Source organism: Alligator mississippiensis, chromosome 1 (genome assembly GCF_030867095.1).
Source record: "Alligator mississippiensis isolate rAllMis1 chromosome 1, rAllMis1, whole genome shotgun sequence".
NCBI classification, from domain to species: Eukaryota; Metazoa; Chordata; order Crocodylia; family Alligatoridae; genus Alligator; species Alligator mississippiensis.
Genome location: NC_081824.1, coordinates 4036088 through 4054984, shown reverse-complemented (window position 1 = coordinate 4054984; position 18897 = coordinate 4036088). Strand labels below are relative to the sequence as shown.

The 18897-nt window shown below is 53.6% G+C and overlaps 1 protein-coding gene across 1 annotated transcript in view; it reads left to right on the top strand.

Moving 5' to 3' along the window:
- The window catches only part of EPHX2 (epoxide hydrolase 2), a 70277-nt gene extending 53423 nt beyond the window's left edge, over nt 1–16854 (top strand). Inside the window, exons 13-19 of the mRNA XM_014608547.3 lie at nt 4493–4567; nt 8710–8755; nt 11433–11535; nt 11883–11952; nt 13386–13466; nt 14163–14221; nt 15903–16854. Coding sequence (XP_014464033.2) covers nt 4493–4567; nt 8710–8755; nt 11433–11535; nt 11883–11952; nt 13386–13466; nt 14163–14221; nt 15903–15987 — 519 coding nt within the window. The 3' untranslated portion in view covers nt 15988–16854. The remainder of the gene's footprint in view (nt 1–4492; nt 4568–8709; nt 8756–11432; nt 11536–11882; nt 11953–13385; nt 13467–14162; nt 14222–15902) is intronic.
- The last annotated feature ends 2043 nt before the right edge of the window (nt 16855–18897 follow it).

The window sequence follows — 18897 nt, the reverse complement described above, 5'->3', positions numbered from 1 at the left end:
CATCAGACTGAATCATGCGGTGGTGTTGCAACGTGCATGCTGGGATGAGACCTGAAGCCTGCGAGGGCTTGAATCTGGACCGTGGTGGGAGTCGTGTTCGTGGGACGATGTGTGGGAAGCAGAGGGGGAAGGAACAATTTCAGTCCCTAGGGCTGTCTTGCCTGCAGCGATGCTATATCAGAGCATCTGATGGAGGGGCCTGTGGCTCAGAAAAGCTTATGCATCACTGATTCAGGATATAAGGTGCACTTCTACCCTGCCTTCTGCCTGGCTTCAGCCTAACACAGCTAAATGCCTCTCTAATCACTGACACAGGCAGGCTGGGCCCAGAAAGCATCACTCTGAACTTCTCCCTTTGATCTGGTGCTTTGCTCTTTGGGTTGAAACTGGTCGCTCCCATTCCCTTGGGGCTGATTCTTCATCTCCCTTCATTGAAGAAAGCTAACGGCATCCTGGGCTGCATTGGTAGGAGCGCTGCCAGCAGATGGAGGGCAGTGATTCTTCCCCTCTGTTCAGCACTGGGGAGGCCACATCTGGAGTCCTGTGTCCAGCTGTTGCCCCCCACTGCAGAAAGGATATGGACACATTGGAGAGAGTCCAGTGGAGGGCAATGAAAATGGTTGAGGGCTGGGGGACAGGACTGGTGAGGAGAGGCTGAGGGAAATGGGTTGATTGAGTCTGCAGAAGAATAGACCGAGGGGGATTTGATAGCAGCCTTCACCTCCCTGCAGGGGGGCTGCAAAGAGGATGGAGCTGGGCTGTTCTCAGTGGGGGCAGATGACAGGACAAGGAGCAATGGGCTCAAGCTGCAGCAAGGGAAGTTGAGGTTGCATATTAGGAAAAACTTTCCCACGAGGAGGGTGGTGAAGCACTTGACCAGGCTTCCCAGAGAGGTGGTGCAGTCTCCATCCTTGGAGGTGTTGAAGACCCAGGTAGACAAAGCCTTGGCTGGGATGATGTAGTTGGGGCTGGTCCTGCTTGGAGCAGGGGCTGGACTAGATGTGACCTCCTGAGGTCCCTGCAACCCTCATTTTCTATGATTCTGTGATTCTCCTGGTCTTTCTTCTCTCTCCTTGTACCTGCTTCGCAGGCCTGGGTTCTCTCCTGGCATCCCTGGGTGCAGCGCCCGGTGCTCTCATTCCCCCATGCTGGACCTCCCTCTCCTGCTGGGGGTGGATCCTTACTCCTCGTCTCCCTGGCGTGTCCCTAAAGAAGCATCTAAGCGCCTTCCCTGCCTTGTTCCAGGCTCTTGCAGCTCCTCATTCCTTCCAGCTCCCAGCGACTGCAGGAAAAATCACTATTTCCCAGCATTTCTTGGAGCGTGGTTTGCCAGTGGCTGCTGGGATAGGGAACCAGGGCTCTTGGGTTTGGTCCTGGGCTCTGCTGCTAAATCCAGGTGTGAACAAATGAAACCATCTTACCGCTTCGAAGGTGGCGATGCGCATACCGCCGAAACGGTTTCATCTGTCCTCTCTATCCCGTGGTAAGTGGAAGCCAGGCTGCTACGAATTACGACGTGTTTCATTTTTGGGGTAAATCACTGAAGCTGTGACAGATGTAATAGGGAATACCTCCACTGATGCATGCTCAAAAGTGGCAAGTACGTTCCTCTAAAGCAACGTGGCTGGTCTCTCTGCTCCTTCACTTGAGCAAGGTCCTCAACCTCTTCGTGCCTTGGTTTCCCCGGCTAAAAACATGAGGATAGCACTCTGCTTTCCTACCGCAGCATGGAGGCATTTTCCCCACCAAAGCTTGCAGTTCACAATGCCCCTTGCAGGAGGTGCTGAGATAGCCATGTCCCCTATGCCTGGCACATGCTGCAGCCATCCTTAGGGCCCCGAGCACGCGTGACGGGCAGGATTGATCTCCCCGCGCCGCGCCAGGCTGCGGTATGCAGGCTGCTCCCATGCCGCTCCCTTCCGAACAGCTGGAGCATTAGAGCCTGTCACTTGCTATTTATCCACGCTCTGCGCTGATGAGCGGTTGTGTTGTGCAGAGCCAAACGGACCGCCTGGCAGGCCCTACCTCGGTGGGGTTATTCAGGTGCTTGCAACCTCAGTGTTGGTGCATTGGGGAAGGGGCCAGTCTCCGGCAGGGTGAGAGGTGTCCCAGCCCTGCACGGTGTTGCTGAAAAGCAGCGCTGCCTTGGAGAGGTGGCAGGGCTGAAGCCCCTTTCTTCTGAGCCCTCGACTCTATGCCAGACCCTCTTGCACGCACAAGTGCGAGCCCCCGCTTTAATGACACGCTGGGGGAAAGGACTTCCTCGTGTTGGTTTTAAACTGACTGCCTACTTGTTTCATTTTGTGACTTCCTAGTTCTTGCGTGGTAAGAGACAGTCAACAATACACCCCTCTTGAATTTTTCTTCACCATTTAGTATGTTGTAAACCCTTCTCCGGTCCCCCCTCAAGCATCTTTTCTACACTGAACAGGCCTGGCCTCTTCAGCCTCTCCTCATATAGAAGCCATCTCTGTACGGATAATCATCTTTTTTGCCCTTTTCTGGACCTTCTCTAGTTCTTCCATATCTTTTTTGAGTTGTGGGATCCAGCCTTGTTTTCACCTTGCCAAATGCCCAGGGCTCCTTGGGTCTGCCCAGCATGGACAGGAGGAGAGAGAAACCCTCCCTCCATCCCTGTAAATCCTTCTTCCCCCTGTCTTCGGACCACTGCACAGCCCAGTATCCCCACTGGGCTTGCTGGGGGAGAGACCTTGTGGCTCGAAGCTGGTGTCTGCTGGCCTGGTACGTTGTCAGGGCCGGTGGAGCGGTGCAATGCAGCAAGATAATTGCCCGGTGCTGAACTAATTCATCTTTTCCTTCTCTTTTCTCCTGCGAGCATTCGGCTTCTTCCCAAACAAATTGCTCGTGGAATTGGCGCTTTGTTTTCGCTGACGGCTCGAGACATCAAAAGCGGAGCCGAAGGGCCAGAGCCATTAGATATATTGATTGCACTGGGGGTCTGCCCAACCAAGAGCCGGCTCAGACAGCCAGTCCCCTGGGTCTGGGACTGACTTCTGGAGGAGGTTGGGACAAGGTGGGTGGATGGCGTTAGGTGATGGATAGGAGCCAGGGTGAGCTTGGACCAGGAGACTTTCACAGCCCTTTCCAGCCCTATGAGTGTATAAGATTGCAGCTGCCAGAGGTGTTTGCATTGCTCTGCCCAGTGCCGATTGAGTCTCAGTCCCCGAGGGTGGGTACATGTGCTACCAGACCGCTCTTGTTCTCCTTTCAGGGTTGCAGCAGATGACTAGGAGCCAGGACTCCTGGGTTGTGTCTGGTGTGGCTTAACTTCTCTCTCCACCTTGGCTTAACTCTACATCAGGGATGTATCGCCATGCTGCACGGTAGAGATCTTGGGTCAGGGAGCTGCGGAAACACAGAGGAGGGCGGTAGCAGAATTGAACCACCCTCTCAGCCCGGGATATGGATCCTCTAAGAGCACACAAACCCGTTGCTACAAAGGAATTTACCCTGGATTTTAATCCGTAGTAAATTGATTCCAGAGTAAGGAGCAAACACATGAACAGTATCTCCCAAGTTAGATGCCCACTATAGGTGCGAGTATAGCACCTAGCCACTAAGGGGGGAGTTAGCCATTTTGCATTGAGCAAACGGCTGTCTCAGGATAAAACACGGACACGTGGTATGGAAGCTGCTGAGCACGTCTACGTGTGATGCTTTAATGTGCATTAGCCTAAATTAATTCAGATTAAGGGCGAGTGTCTACATATGTGTGCCCTAATGCACATTAAAAATGGCAGATTTAAGCTATTTGCACTTAAATTTGATCCCTGCAAATGCAGGGATCAAATTTAGGCGCAGATAGTTAAAGCGCATTAATGCACGTGTAGACATGTTAAAGTGCATTAACAATGTGCGTGGGGACTGACTTGGGACCAACTTGAGTCTCAAAACAGTCCACACGCAACATTAATGTGCTTTAGCACCTGCACATGTAGGTGCCTGCCTAAACCCGCTTAATGTGCATTAAGTTAATGCACATTAAATTTAGGCACTCTTAAATGCACATGTAGACACCCAGTGTGTGTTACTCAGGTAGTTTGATCCTGGATTCGAGTGATTTGCTCCATAGTAAAGTGTTTGCATGCGTGTCTGCCTCACTCTTATTAGGTAGCAGTCAGTTTACTCCAGAGTAAGCATGTCATGCGTCTGATCCCTGACTGGGTTGCAGGAACACCATCTTCCACGATGTCTCCATCCTCCCTAACCTGTCATGTGCGTGTTTTAGCCAATCGCTGCACAACCAGCTGTCCCTGGCAGTATGGGCCAGGTCTCACCAGGTGACCCAGAGATTCAGCAGCTCCATAATCCATTCCCCAAAGCCCTGATCTGTAGGCTTCTCAGACTAAGATGGCTCCGTGTTACCCCACTGATGCCTGGCACCGAGAAGACCTCTCTCCACAGAGGCCCATTGGGAATCTTGTTTGCACTGGTTGACTTTAAAGCTGCTGGGTTTTTATTTCCCTTTCAGGGGGTGGCCGAGGCCGAGCTGGAGGAGGACCTGGCCAGGACGTTCAAGACCATGATGCGGTCCATCAAGAAGGAGGTAGGTCTGGACATGTGGCTGCATAGGGAGGGGTCTGGGGGCAACTTCAACTTCATGGGCAGCAAAGACAGGGGATCCTGTCCTGGCTTTCCTGAGACTAGTCCCTCAGGTTGCATCAGTAGATGGCCTTCTTTGTAGCCAAAGCTTCCCACTTGCAACCCAAAGGATGAGCAGACAGGCACGGAGGAAGAAGAGACATGGTAATGCTGGTCCCTCTTGTGTCCCCTGGCTGGACGTCCTAAGTATGAAAGTCACTTAAGTGCTGGTGCTGGTGACTTCCTCCATCTCCTTCACCCTCTTCCCACCTTCCTCTTCTCCGTGCTGCCCTCACCCACCAGTCAGGAGCTGGAAGCTCTGGTGAGACATCTGGATTTACACAATGCTCATTTAATGCTGGAACGTACGTTGCCAACGGTAGGCTTCAGAGTCAGCACGCTAGGAAAATGAAGAGCATCTGCGTTCACCCCACTCTTGGGGGTAATATTTTGGGCTCGCTTTGGATGTAGGCAGACAGCAGTATGTTGGCTTGCATCCGTGTCCTGCCCTGATGTTCTCGCTGTCAGCCGCCTGGCCTCGTGGATAATGGGGCAGACGATGCCTGGGACATACATCCCCCCACTGAAACTCTCTCCAAGGGCTTCCTGAGGTCTTTCAATAGCTCTTCTGCAAGAGCATCATCAATACAAATAACTTCATTAACCTCGAACGGCAGCTCTAAATAGTCACTAGACACTTCAGGGCAAAACCCTTCTTCCCTGAGTCTAAGAGGCAGCAGCTCCGGAGTTACCATTCCAAGGTTGTTGCACTGGGAGGGGGAATATGTTTAAATCCCAGCTCCCTGCCTGCCTGGCCTTGGGTTGCAAGGTCCTTGACTGTTGTGCTCCGTGTTATTGATGGAGACAGGCGGTAAGGCTGTTTACCTAAATCAAGGCACATACAGCCCATCACAGCTGCCCTGTGGGGGTCTCAACCAGCTTCTGGCATCGGTCCCAAGGAGGGCTGGGAATTGGTGCCAGCTCTCGGATCAGGAGCAAAGCAAGGAACATCTCTTTCCTCCTCTGTCCCAGCAGAAAGTAAGGTCCCTCCCAGTCTGGTCCAAGGGAGGATGGAGGGAGGCAGGTCAGCTCCTACATGCACGGCTTGGCTTGGGTGGTCTCTCCGCTACATGCACCATCCGATGTACCACAGGCTTGTAAGAGCAGCCTCTGTCCTGAACGCAAAGTGCAGAGCTATGGGCATGTCAGGATCTAAGCTCACGCTGACCGGAGCCAGCTCACTGCCTGCCTGATGCACCCGGGGTAATGGCAGTCCCTACCCCGAAGGTCCTGCCCTTGTTGTCTGGCTTGGTCAGAGCAATTTATCTTGTTGCAGCGTCTCAGCCTGGCATGGGGAGCCCTGGCTCTCTAGGGCTGAGGCACCCAGCAGTTGGCTTTGAAAGAGCATTGAGCCCTGCGTGCTTGGAGCTGCACCTCCTGCCCTGCTCTCATCTGGGTTCGGTGTGTTAGGGAGCTCTGTTTACCCAGCATGCTTTGGCCATTCGTTGGGCTAGGAGGGCCATGGAGGCACCTCGGTGTTAGCTCTGGGGGATGATCCCCTTGCCCTCGTCTCTGGATACCTGGAGATGACTTAACCTGCGGCTGGAGCTGCTCCACACGCCCTCCTTGCCTGGCTACGCACCCAGCCATGATCTTCAAGGGAAGTGCACGCAGACACAAAGAGGTTTTCTGGGCTCTTGACAGACATGCAGGTGAAGCTGCAATGGGATCTGATGTGGGATCTCTTGCCATGCCGCCCTTGGGTGTTTCTGATGCACTGGGTGGTGTGTCTTGCAATAGACAGTGAGGGTTGGAAGGAGCTCACATCTAGTCCAGCCCCCTGCTCCAAGCAGGACCAGCCCCAGCTACATCATCCCAGCCAAGGCTTTGTCTCCCTGGGTCTTCAACACCTTCAAGGATGAAGGTGGAGCCCGTTCCGGCAGGAGAGTTTGCAGTGAAGGCTTTGGGGATATCATGGGTCTCTGTGAACGCAGGGGGCTGGACTTGATGTCCCAGCTGGCCTCCTCCAGCCCATGTTCCCCTGAGTTTCAAGGATGGGTCCCCAGCCCCTACATTTCTGTGGGCAGCCTTGCCTGGAGCTCTCGTCATGCCCATTAAGGACACGAGTGGGACCCATTGAACAGTAACGACGTGGGGGAGGAGAAGGAAGCAACCTCCTGCCTGATGGGCCTGACCCCCAGAGGGTCCTGATTGCCCCAGACCCCTTTGGCACCATCTCTCCTCTTTCCCAGAAGCTGCACGTGTGATCTCACAGGCTCCCATGTCCTTTGGACCAATTCTCCTCTTTCGGCAGCTCTTTCATGCTCTGGTACGAGCTGTGAAACCTGTCTTCATTGCCCGAGGCTCTGTTTGCCCCACTGTGCAATTTGCCTTGCTTTGCATGCATGCCAACGAGCTCCCTCGTGGCTGGCTTAGTTTCCAGCCCCGTCCAGCTCCATTCCTCGAAGGCCTTGGCTGTTCATAAATGCTGCATTTCTAGGCTGGTTAGGTTCTCACTCAGGTGCAGCCGATGTCTTTAATTGCGAATGGGATCCTGGGGTGGAACAAACCAGCATCTACAGGGAACAGATGTAGGGGGGAGATGGGATAACTGGGAAGGAGAGGAGTGGGGCTGGAGAGGACTTTGAGAAGTCATCCAGTCCAACCCCCTGCCCGAGGCGCGGAGCTGGGATTTCCTCTCCCTCCTCAATTCCATGCAGACGGACTTGATATCCAACTCCAAACTGGGCCGTAGCCCTGCGGTTTTTGTAGGGGGAGAGAGGTGCTAGCAAGGGCAGCATCCTCTCCGGCGCTCAGTGCCACAGTCATGTCCATTCCCAGCAAGTTGCAATCAGGCTTGTGGCACTGGGGAAATCACAAGAGGCCTCTTGGATCATTGCACCCATCCAGGTGCCTGTATTGTGCTTCTCCCGTAGGGACTGCAGTCCCAGCACTGGCCTTCACCGAGTATCCTTTAGACCAGGAGCGCTCAGTGGGCCGGATCCAGCCTGCGAGGTCACGTCATCCAGCCTGAGGGTCCCCCAATAGGTCCAGAAACCTGATGGTGGTGTGAATTGCCATTCCCCTGCTGCCAAATTTCTGAACCCGTGGGCCCAAACTCACCGTGCACCACTTCTCCGGGCCGTGGGGCTGGAAGTTTGATCATCACTTCTGTGGAGCCATTACTAATGGGGTGGGGACATCTGTCTGCTCCAGTTGGAGGTTTCTGGGTGTATCTTGTCGTGTGCCGAACAGTGTGAACGTGGCGCGGTACCCTGCAGCGCCCTTGGCAGGATCTCAAGGCACCCCAGGGTGTGGCTGCACCCTGGTTGAGGATCCCTGGTCTAAAGGGATCCACCCCTATTGAGAGGTGTTTGGCAAACCAGTTGGACATCTCTACACCAACGCTGGTGGAGACCAGGGAGGGTCGGACGGGGATGGATCACTCTAGATACACCCTGTTCATCTGCTCTCTCTCTAAGATGTCTGCTGCCAGTGTCAGAGATGGGGTGCTGGGCTCAATCAGTGGTAATTAATGGTTTTGGCAGGCATGCCATGGACTAAGCCTCCACCCCCCTCTTTCCTGTAGGCTTATCTAATGGTTTCCCCACTGAAAGGTGCCCCAGCTGAGAGCCAGGTTCATCTTTCCTTGGCCCTGCGGTGACGGTGATTTTATATGGCAAACGAGGATCCTAAGCCTTGAATATGGTGGCCCTTGGTCATGACACCTGATGTCTCTCGCAGCAGCATCCTGCCCTTTCCTGCACCCCAAACCCTGCATGGCCAGAGTCTCAAGTCCCCCTGCCTCCATCCCGGTACCTTCCTCTACTCACGTGCAGTTTTCACATGCCGTGCAGGGGCATGTGTGCCACGGGTTGGCCACCCCTGATCTGGATGGACCATGGGTCTGACCCAGTGTGGCACTGCGTCTGTTCGTACTCCCTTCCTTGCACCTGTTGTGGACTGTTCTCACATCCCCACCATCTCCCCCTGGCTTCATGCCTCGGTCAGCACCAAAGCACATCCATCCATCCCGTTTTGGGGCTCTGCTCTGCCCCTCTCCTCTGCCAGGCTGATCTGGGCTAATTAGAGGTGCTTCCCTTTCAGGACTCGTTGACTGTCCCACTCAAACTCAACAATGTCCAGCAACGAGGTAAGGCTGTGTCCAGTTTTGGGCCCCCTACTACAGAAAGGATGTGGGCACGTTGGACAGAGTCCAGTGGAGGGCAAAGAAAATGGTTGTGGGGCTGGGGGACAGGACTGGTGAGGAGAGGCTGAGGGAAATGGGCTGATTTAGTCTGCAGAAGAGAAGACTGAGGGGGATTGAATAGCAGCCTTCACCTCCCTGCAGGGGGGCTGCAAAGAGGATGGAGCTGGGCTGATCTCAGTGGGGGCAGATGACAGGACAAGGAGCAATGGGCGCAAGCTGCAGCAAGGGAAGTTGAGGCTGGATATTAGGAAAAACTTTCTCACTAGGAAGGTGGTGAAGCACTGAGACAGGCTCCCCAGAGTGGTGGAGTCTCGAATCTTGGAGGTTTTGAAACCCCAACTAGACAAAGCCTTGTCTGGGATGATGGAGTTGGGGCTGGTCCTGCTCTGAGCAGGCTGTGGACTAGATGTGACCTCCTGAGGTCCCTTAATTTTCACATTTAATTTTCTATGACTCCACAGTTCTATGGCAACCTGTTAAATGGGTACTTTGCATCTGTCTTTCATCAGTCCCATGGGATGCTGCTGCCCATTATGGGACAGGGAGGTCTGGGTGAGGGTGAGTCCTTGCCCTCCATTGAAGCTGACCCCATGAAGGAACACCTTGAGAGGCTGGATACCTTCAAGTCAGCTGGCCCGGACAGGTTACACCCCAGGGTACTCAAGGCGCTGGTGAGCATCGTAGCCCAGCCCCTGGCACAGATCTTCGAGAGCTCTTGGCACTCTGGTGAAGTGCCCGAAGACTGGAAGAAGGTCAATGTGGTGCCTGTCTTCAAGAAAGGGAGGAAAGTAGATCCAGCAAATTACAGGCCCATCAGCCTGACTTCTATCCCGGGGAAGGTCTTGGAAAAGATTATTAAAGAGGCCATCCTTAACAGACTAGCTGACAGCAATATCCTGAGGGATAGCCAGCACGGGTTTGTTGCGGGTAGGTCTTGCTTGACCAATCTCATTTCCTTCTACGACCAGGTGACCTATCACCTGGACAAGGAAGAAGAGATTGATGTCATATATCTTGACTTCAAAAAAGCCTTTGATCTGGTGTCCCATGATCGTCTCTTGGAGAAACTGGCCAATTGTCGCCTTGGGTCCACCACGATCCGCTGGCTGGGGAATTGGCTCTGTGGTCGGACCTAGAGGGTGGTGGTTGACGAAAGTCAATCATTGTGGTGCGCTGTGACCAGTGGGATCCCCCAAGGCTCTGTCCTTGGACCCATACTGTTCAACATCTTCATTAATGATGTGGACACTGGAGTCAGAAGCGGACTGGCCAAGTTCGCCGATGACACCAAACTTTGGGGCAAAGCATCCACGCCAGAAGACAGGCGGGTGATCCAGGCTGACCTGGACAGGCTCAGCAAGTGGGCGGACGAGAATCTGATGGTGTTCAACGCCGATAAACGCAAGGTTCTCCACCTTGGGAAGAAAAACCCGCAGCATCCTTATAGGCTCGGCAGTGCTATGTTGGCTAGCACTAAGGATGAAAGGGACTTGGGGGTCACCATTGACCACAAGATGAACATGAGCCTGCAGTGCGATGCTGCGGCTAGTAAAGCGACCAAAACGCTGGCTTGCATCCATAGATGCTTCTCAAGCAAATCCCGGGACGTCATTCTCCCCCTGTACTCGGCCTTGGTGAGGCCGCAGCTGGAGTACTGCGTCCAGTTTTGGGCTTCACAATTCAAAAAGGATGTGGAGAAGCTTGAGAGGATGCAGAGAACAGCCACGCGCATGATCTGAGTTCAGGAAAACAGACCTTATGATGAGAGGCTGAGAGCCCTGGGGCTCTTCAGCCTGGAAAAGCGCAGGCTCAGGGGGGATCTGATTTCCACCTACAAGTTTATCAGGGGTGACCACCAGGATCTGGGGGGATGATTGTTCACCAGAGCGCCCCAAGGGATGATGAGGTCGAATGGTCACAAACTACTACAAGACTGCTTCAGGCTGGACATAAGGAAGAATTTCTTTACTGTGCGAGCCCCCAAGGTCTGGAATAGCTTGCCATCAGAGGTGGTTCAAGCACCCACATTGAACACCTTCAAGAGAGATTTGAATGCTTATCTTGCTGGGATCCTATGACCCCAACTACTTCCTGTCCCTGGGGCGCAGGGCTGGACTCGACGATCTTCCAAGGTCCCTTCCAGCCCAAATATCTATGAATCTATGACATGGGGTGGTAGGTCCTTTATGGTGGGGGATATGGATCCACTGGAGCTCGCCACTGGGTCTTTGGAGCCTGCACTGTCTCTGGGCCTGAAAGGGGCAATGCAGAGGCTGCACTCGGTGATCCATCCGTGCCCCAGCATGTATCAGCCTCCCTACCATAGCAAAGCGAGGTGTTGCTGGAGAGAGCTGCATTGGTGTATTAACAAGGATTGGCGGCTAGAGGAAAGGATGTCCAGCAAGGAGATGGCAGGGGTGCCTTAGCACAGCGTTGCATCCCTGGGGGAGGTGGGACGAGCGAGAAAGACATACAGAGGGGTAAGGAGGAAGAAGAGGTGACTCGTTCCATTGCAGCCGAACCCTGCTTCAAGGCCTCAGTTGCTTGTGGGTGCCTTGGCCACACGGCCTCTCTCCAACTGCTTGCAAGATGGTCTTCCCCCCTCTGCCCCTCTCTGCAGGAGGCCTCCTGGTCGGCCTGCCCAAAGACCCCCCTCTGAGCCTGTTGGTCCCAGAACCTGACCTGCAGTACTACATCCAGCGGTACAAGAAGTCCGGCTTCAGGTACGAGGACGTTGGGGGCCAGGTGTGCACCACCACGGATGCAATTACCATCCTGTGGACTGCTTCTGGTGCAAATGGACTGCTCTCTGCAGGGTGCTGTGGAAATCTCGCCATGCTTGCAGATGATCTCTCTACACTAGTCTAGCTGAGGTTTCCATGGGCACCCTATGTTGACCGGCTTCCTTAATGCATCCCTGTGGAGCAGATGGGGAGGGCTGTGCCTAGGAAAGTCAAGCAAGACCTTGGCTCATGGTAGCATGCGCCCCTCCAAGGTAGAGCAGCATTTCGGGGTTCCCCGTAACAATGTCCATCCTTTCCCTTCCCCTGGCCCTTCTCTTCTTTCTCAGAGGACCGTTGAACTGGTACCGGAACATGCAAACCAACTGGTGCTGGAGCTGCTCTGCAAAGGACAGGAAGGTAAGAGCTGCCGGGGTCACCTGAGGAGCTGCTGTCTGTACTCTGACCCCAGGACCTTTGGGCAAGGAGCGTGACCCACCTAGCAGTCTGCTGTCCAGAACAAGCAGGGATTGTGTTGAGACCAGCCCAGGCCGCCTTCGTTACTTGGAGAAGCACTGATCTGGTCGTGATTGCACCGACCGGGTGGGTGGGTGATTGCACCGATCTAGCACCGACCTGGTGAGTGATTGCAGGGTGCAATGAGCCCAGTCCAGAGATCTGGTGGCCCTTTAGGGCTGGATCTCCTTGAGAAGGGATGACCTCTGGCCAGCCATGGGATAGAGGCCTCCTACCTTGAGCCTGTCCGTGGATGGGGTGGGCAAAGGAGCTTATGGGACACCCCTGCGCTAGGTGCAGTCAAGCTGGAGAGCAAATTGGAAAAAGCTTTGAGACTAAGAAACATGAGGCAAGCTGCCCAGGGTACTGGAGAAGTCTCCATCCCTGGGGAGTCCCAGAAGGGGTGGGCAGGAGTCTGTCTGGACTGGGGTAAGGGCTGCCCAGCCTGGGTCTGGATGACCCCCGAGGTCCCTTCCAGCCCTGGGATCCTCTGACTCTACCCAGGGAGAGAGTCTGCCGCATCCCAGAGCAGCGTGATGGCTGTCCCTGTGCTATGTTAGCCAGGCTGGCAGTCCCAGCCAGGAGCATCTGCAGCAGAACCCAGGCTGCCCTCATGCAAGGGTTTTATAGAGCCCTTCCCGGGGTGTCTTGGGCAGTTCATCACCCCCTGACTGGCAGCAAGGAGCTGAGGCTGCCAGTTCTGCGCGCTGCATCGTGGCCCCCGTCCTGGCTAGTCCTTGTGGGCCCCAGACAGGGGAAAGGATGCTGCTACAAGCCGGGGTAATTTTACTGGGGTCTTGTCCCCCGTCTCATCCTCACAGATCATTTCCAGGTGATGCAAAGCTGGATGGTTCTGCCCAACACTGTCCTCACCAACCCCATTTCCTGTATGTGTTGTCCCCCTCAGCCCAAACAGAGGGGAGATCCATCTCCCTATGGTAAATGAGGCAGAGCCGTGCTTCTGAGCAGCAGCTACCAGCCTCCTGGAGAGGTATCTTATTGTTTGGGTCACCCCAGCAGCATCTCTAGAGCCTGCTGCGCTCAGTGCTGTCCACCCCCAGAGCCCAGCGATGGTCAGTGCAAGACAAGGGATAGCAGAGGCGATGGGGGATTCAAGGAGACGATGACACCATGGTCAGGCAGTGACTCCTGCAGCCCCCAGTTCCCTGCATGTTTTGCAGAGGAAGAGAGCTTGGAGGGCGGCAGCCAAGATGACATGGAGCTGCCCCCAGGCAGGAGCGAGGGCGTGGGGGAGAGCACAACATTGCTGGTTGGAAAGTCAGACCCATAGGTGCCTCCTGTTTCGATTCCTCCCCTTCTGTCTGTGTCCCTTGCAGATCATGGTCCCCGCTCTGATGGTGACTGCTGGTAAGGACGAGGTTCTCCATCCCAACATGAGCAAAGGCATGGAGGCATGGGTAAGTAACCAGTGTTTCCTTCCTGGGCTCTGATGCGTCCCAACCATCCTCATGTGACTTGAGAGGACCGTGTTGAATCACTCGTGGTGTGAAGCCGCCCCACGTAGGCTTCCAGTAGCAGGTCACAAGAGTCCTGCAGCTGTTACTAAAATGGGCCGGCACATGGACCTCAAATGAAAGCTGGATAGAAACCAGCTATAAAGTCATTATGCATTTTCTAGCACTAATGGTGTAGCCAGGCAGCTTTTTTTTATAGCTGGATAGCCATTTTTTTAGCGTGATAAGTACTCTGAATGTATGGCCCGTCTACATTTATTGTGCGATTCACCAGTTAATAAGGTAATCATTACTTTGCACGTGTAGCTGGTCTTTACGTCGCACTTTGGGCCTCTCTAAATTTATTGCATGATTCACCAGTTCATTGTGCAATACATGTAACGTGGCAGGGGCCTGAGTGTCACTAATGGATGCTGGAGCTGTGGATAAAGGCAGTTGATTCTCCCGCTTCAGGCCCCTTCATGCAGCGGTCAGGAAGGAGCTGCTCCTTGCGCAGGAATGGGTGAGGTCTAGGAGGACAGTGCCTATCAGTGGTTGACAGTATCCTGACCTGGTCTGCAGCTCCAGTGGTGGTTAAAGGCCTCCTTAGCTTTGAGAAGTCCCAACGGCATCTCATGGCTCCTGTGCATTTCTTTCCAGATCCCCCAGCTGACCCGGGGGCACATCGAGGAGTGCGGGCACTGGACACAGATGGAGAGGTACCCACGGTCATTGCTGGGAGGGGTTGCTAGCTCAAACTGTGGCTCTTGGGAGAGCTGAGCACGAGCTGGTTTTATCCACAATCCTTTGTTTCTGGACCGTGATGTTGCACGGCAGGGCTGGCTTCTGTGGTACCTGCTCAGGCAGAGCTCCCATTTAAGTCGGGGGGGGGGCTCTCTGAGCAAGGACTGAGCTCCCCAAGTAGAGACGGGTCCTTAATGACCTGTTGAGGGGCAGGGCCTCGGTGTCCCCCCCACCCCACCCCACTCTACATGGCCTCTCTGACCTAGGTGCCTCCTTTCTGGGCATACTGGCTCTTGGCAATCCCCTTAGATGCATAAAGGGCTTGTAGCCAATATGACTCCATGGATAGAGCTGTAGGAAAGAGTAAACCCCTGTTTGCAGCGACGTCCTGGAAAGGACCTGGCTTTGCAGCAAGGACCAGTGTTACGGGGAGTTGTGGCTGTCCCGACAGTAAGTGCATGAGCTGCACTTCTCTTTATCTCCCAACCTCAGCTGGCTCTTGAGGAGGTTATATGGCATGGCACTTCATCAGGGCTGCTTGGGCTCGCTCTCAGTGAACCCAAATATGCTGTTCCCTTCTGCTGTCCGTATTGACGGGGACAGGCAGGAAGGGAGTCGGTGCTGACCTGCGTGTAGAGAAAAGGCAGGCGAAGTCCAATGATACGATGATGATGATGATGATGCTTTCCCTTCATGCGGTGCCTAAAGAGCATGTGAAGCAGCAGTGACTGAAATCAGATCTGTCTTGGTCAGCAGGCCCAAGAATTTGGGCTATTTCAGATATTTGAAATCAGATACCTCTAGGTCACTTGCCTCCAAGAACTTTAAAAGATCTGGCCGAGGTGTGTTGTGGATCCTTAATATTGATTCGTTTTTTTTTTTATATTTCTTTGTAACTGAGTCTTGGGATAATGATGAATTTACAGTTGTGGAAATAAGTTTAACCAGGCCTCTTACTTGACTAAGAAGAGAGAGAAAGAGAAGAGAAAAAGATGCTGATGCTATGTGTTTCAAAATGATTTCTTCCACACAGGGAACTAAAAGAAAGCTAAAGTAATGGCAGTGGTGCTAAACACAGAGCAGGATAATGCAAGCCTGTTAGCCAGTGTCGATGCCAGGGAAGACACTGGGATGGCTGACACGACTCTATGAATAAAGATGCAAAGAAAAAAATGTAGCTAGTGACAGTCAGCAAGGGTTTACAGGTGACTTGATCCCAGACTGTAAGCCTCTACTTGGGGCTGAAGCCTCCCTCAGTAGGAGCAGTGGAGGGGCCACAGGGCTGGTCTTGGGGAAGGAGAGATGAAGTCTAGTGGGGTGCGTGGGAGGCCAAGGGGAATGAGAACCTGTGCCCAAGGTATTCGGAGGCCGTGAACATTGGCAGCAGGGAGCTGCCACAGGTAGGAAGGGAGGAGGAAGAGGATTGTCCTTTTCCATAACAGCTCTCCTGGCTGAATAATAATCTGACTGTTGAGGGTGAGGGGATAGGGAAAGAGCTCCGCCAACCAACTCCAGCTTGGCCCTTGAAGCCCATTTAGCTGTTCTGGGCTCCCCTGGGGCTGTAAAGGGAGCTCGGGTCGCTTGGGACACGACAGCTAGACGACTGTAAAGAACAGCCCTAGCCTCCAAGCTCAACGCTGTGTGCTCTCCTTCCAGGCCAGCCGCGCTGAACAAGATCCTCATTGAGTGGCTGGAGGACATTCACAGCAAGACTTTGCTGGAAAGGATCTCCCGGCTCTGAGACTGTCCTCTCCTTGCTGGTGCCACGGTAGTGGCGGGGCCCTTTCTATCCTCAGGGCCATTGCTCTCTCGATAAGTTGGATCTTTGCCATTGGATTGGGGTTTTGTTGGTGGAAATTAGGAGTCAAGCAGGGTTTAGCTTTTCTTACTAAGCCTGTTGGTCTCTCCATTGCATATCTGTGTTGCATTTGGGGCTGTTTTTTCCCTCCTTTTTTTCTGGCATAAGGCACTGCGACCTGATGGGTCTCTTAGCTGTGGAAGAAGCTACACTTTGATCTCAAAGTGGCAGGCAGCCATTACAGGGGGCCAGAAGAGGAGAGGGAAATAGCCCCTGAGGAAGAGGGTTTCCAGGGGAAAAGTTTGCGAGGGGAGAGGTGACTTCTGAACTGTGCCCTTCATGCGTTGATAATGTGCTGTTAATGATACTGCTTTTCTAATCTAAAGCCCTGTGGGAATTTTCCAGGGTTAAGCTATAAATTCTAGCGCTCTGGGTTTGGGTTGGATCCCGAAGCAGAAGAGACTTGCCTTCTAGTTCATGTGATAGCCAAAACGCAGCCAGGGGTACGTCTTGGGATAGCGGAAATCTCACAAGAGCAGCTGCAGGCGTGTGCTTGTCGCCTTGCATATTAGATGATAGGGGTCAGGACCCGAAGAGTGATTTGCTTGGTCTACTGCCATTAATTTCTGCTGTGATTTGAGATGCCTGGACAGTCGTGCTGCTCCCATCCCGTGCACATTGGGAAGGCAAGAGCTGTACATGGAGTTTGCTATGAATAACTGTTAATAAGTATTTTGGAAACCAGTTTCTGCTTTTATCACCTCAAGAGTCTCTTGTAAATGAGTAATTGGAATAAAACAGAAAATTGCTCTTGCGGTGTCCCGTGTTTGTTCTGGGGGTGGTAGAGATACTTTGCAAGGCATGCTGCAGTGCATGGAGGCGTGTGCTGGAGAAGACTCCCTAGTTCATCCTGTGTCATGCATATCGGATGGGACCAGTGAGGAACTCTTCTAAGCCAAAATATGACGGCATTTTTGTGTGCATGTGCTTGTGGTAATGGGGGACTGATATCGCATCTGTCTGACGTCCCAGCGAGCTGGGCTATGGCAACGTACCCAACTCCTTGCATGTAGCCATGTACATGCAAGGAGTCGCTGCACGAGCTGGGGTTGGGCTCTCTTTCTGGTGGCCTGGCATCAGCGTTGGCCAGGACGTGATGGCCAACTCTGCCGCAGTCTCAGGCTTAGAAGCAGCAAGCAAGGAGCTATCTGCACAACCAGCCTCCTGGGGAGTGTGTAGACGTCCCTCGAGCAGGTCCCAGCATCCGAGGGCAGCCCCTCAACTCCTGCCCTCCAGTCTGGCGCCTTGGGGTGCCCGCCTTTCTTCCTTGCCTGCCATGCCTTGATGTAATTACTTTTAATGGGAAAGAGAACCTTCTCCCAAGGTACAGCTCCACCTTGTCCCTGGGGCACTTAGGTGTGGCCCTCCCTAGCCTTATTATTGCCACAGGATGCTAGTCACCTTATGGGCTATTCGTTGCCTCTGTCCACCCATACAACCATGCCCATGCCTTGCAGGTAGTACTTGATCATTTTGGAGGTGTCCCCTGGCCCCACCACAACACATTCCCCCTCAAGCCTTTGTTGGGTCTTCAGCCTTCCTGGCTTTGGCCCCTTTTCTCCAACTGTGCCCACTTCAGCTTAGGTCCGCTGCCCTGGACCTCAGCTTCTGGGCCCCTGGCTCTGCTCTTGCCCTTTGTGGATGACACCAAGCTGGGGGGTATAGTAGGTACACTGGAGGGTAGGGCTAGGATTCAGCGTGACTTCGAGAAATTGGAGGACTGGGCCAAAAGAAATCTCCTGAGGTTCAACAAGGACACGTACAAAGTCCTGCACGTAGGAGGGAGCAATCCCCTGCACCGGTGCAGGATGGGGGTGACGGGCTGGGCAGCTGCTCTGCACAAAAGGACCTGGGGGTAACGGGACAAGAAGCTGGACACGAGCCAGCAGTGTGCCCTTGGTGCCAGGAAGGCTACCGGCATCGTGGGCTGCTTTGGGAGGAGCGGTGCCAGCAGATCAAGGGATGTGATTCTTCCCCTCTATTCAGCACAGGGGAGACCACATCTGGAGTCCTGTGTCCAGCTGTGGCCCCCCACTACAGAAAGGATGTGGACACATAGGAGAGAGTCCAGCGGAGGGCAATGAAAATGGTTGTGGGGCTGGGGGACAGGACTGGGGAGGAGAAGCTGAGGGAAGTAGGCTGATTTAGTCTGGAGAAGAGAAGACTGAGGAGGATTGAATAGCAGCCTTCACCTCCCTGCAGGGGGGCTGCAAAGAGGATGGAGCTGGGCTGGTCTCAGTGGGGGCAGATGGCAGAGCAAGGAGCAATGGGCTCAAGCTGCAGCAAGGGGAGTTGAGGTTGGATATTAGGAAAAACTTTCCCACAAGGAGGGTGGTGAAGCACTGGACCGGGCTCCCCAGAGAGGTGGTGCAGTCTCCATCGTTGGAGGGTTCAGCAGACCAGGAGAAGTTTGCTGACCTTCAGGTAGATGTTGAGGAGCAAGAACAGTTCAAAGAGCCAGTTCTAGTCAAATTAAATGCAACATAAGAAGACATACCTTTTTAATAGCTTCTCCGTATGTTAATATTAAACTTGCTATGACTGATTAAACAGCCCAGAGCCGAGATGTTAAGCAAATGATTAAAAGTGTGTACGATGTGCATTTCTTGTAAGGTGTAGCAATTTTATTTAATATTTGAAAGCAATTACATCGTGAAATGACTAAGTCCTAACCTTCTGTCATCTGTAAGGTCCTGGGCTTTCCCCAGCTGGGTTTATCTGGGAATGATTTATCTTTGCTCTAACCCCAGGGTTGCATACATAGTAAATGAGTGATTTCACTTTGCGCTAGCT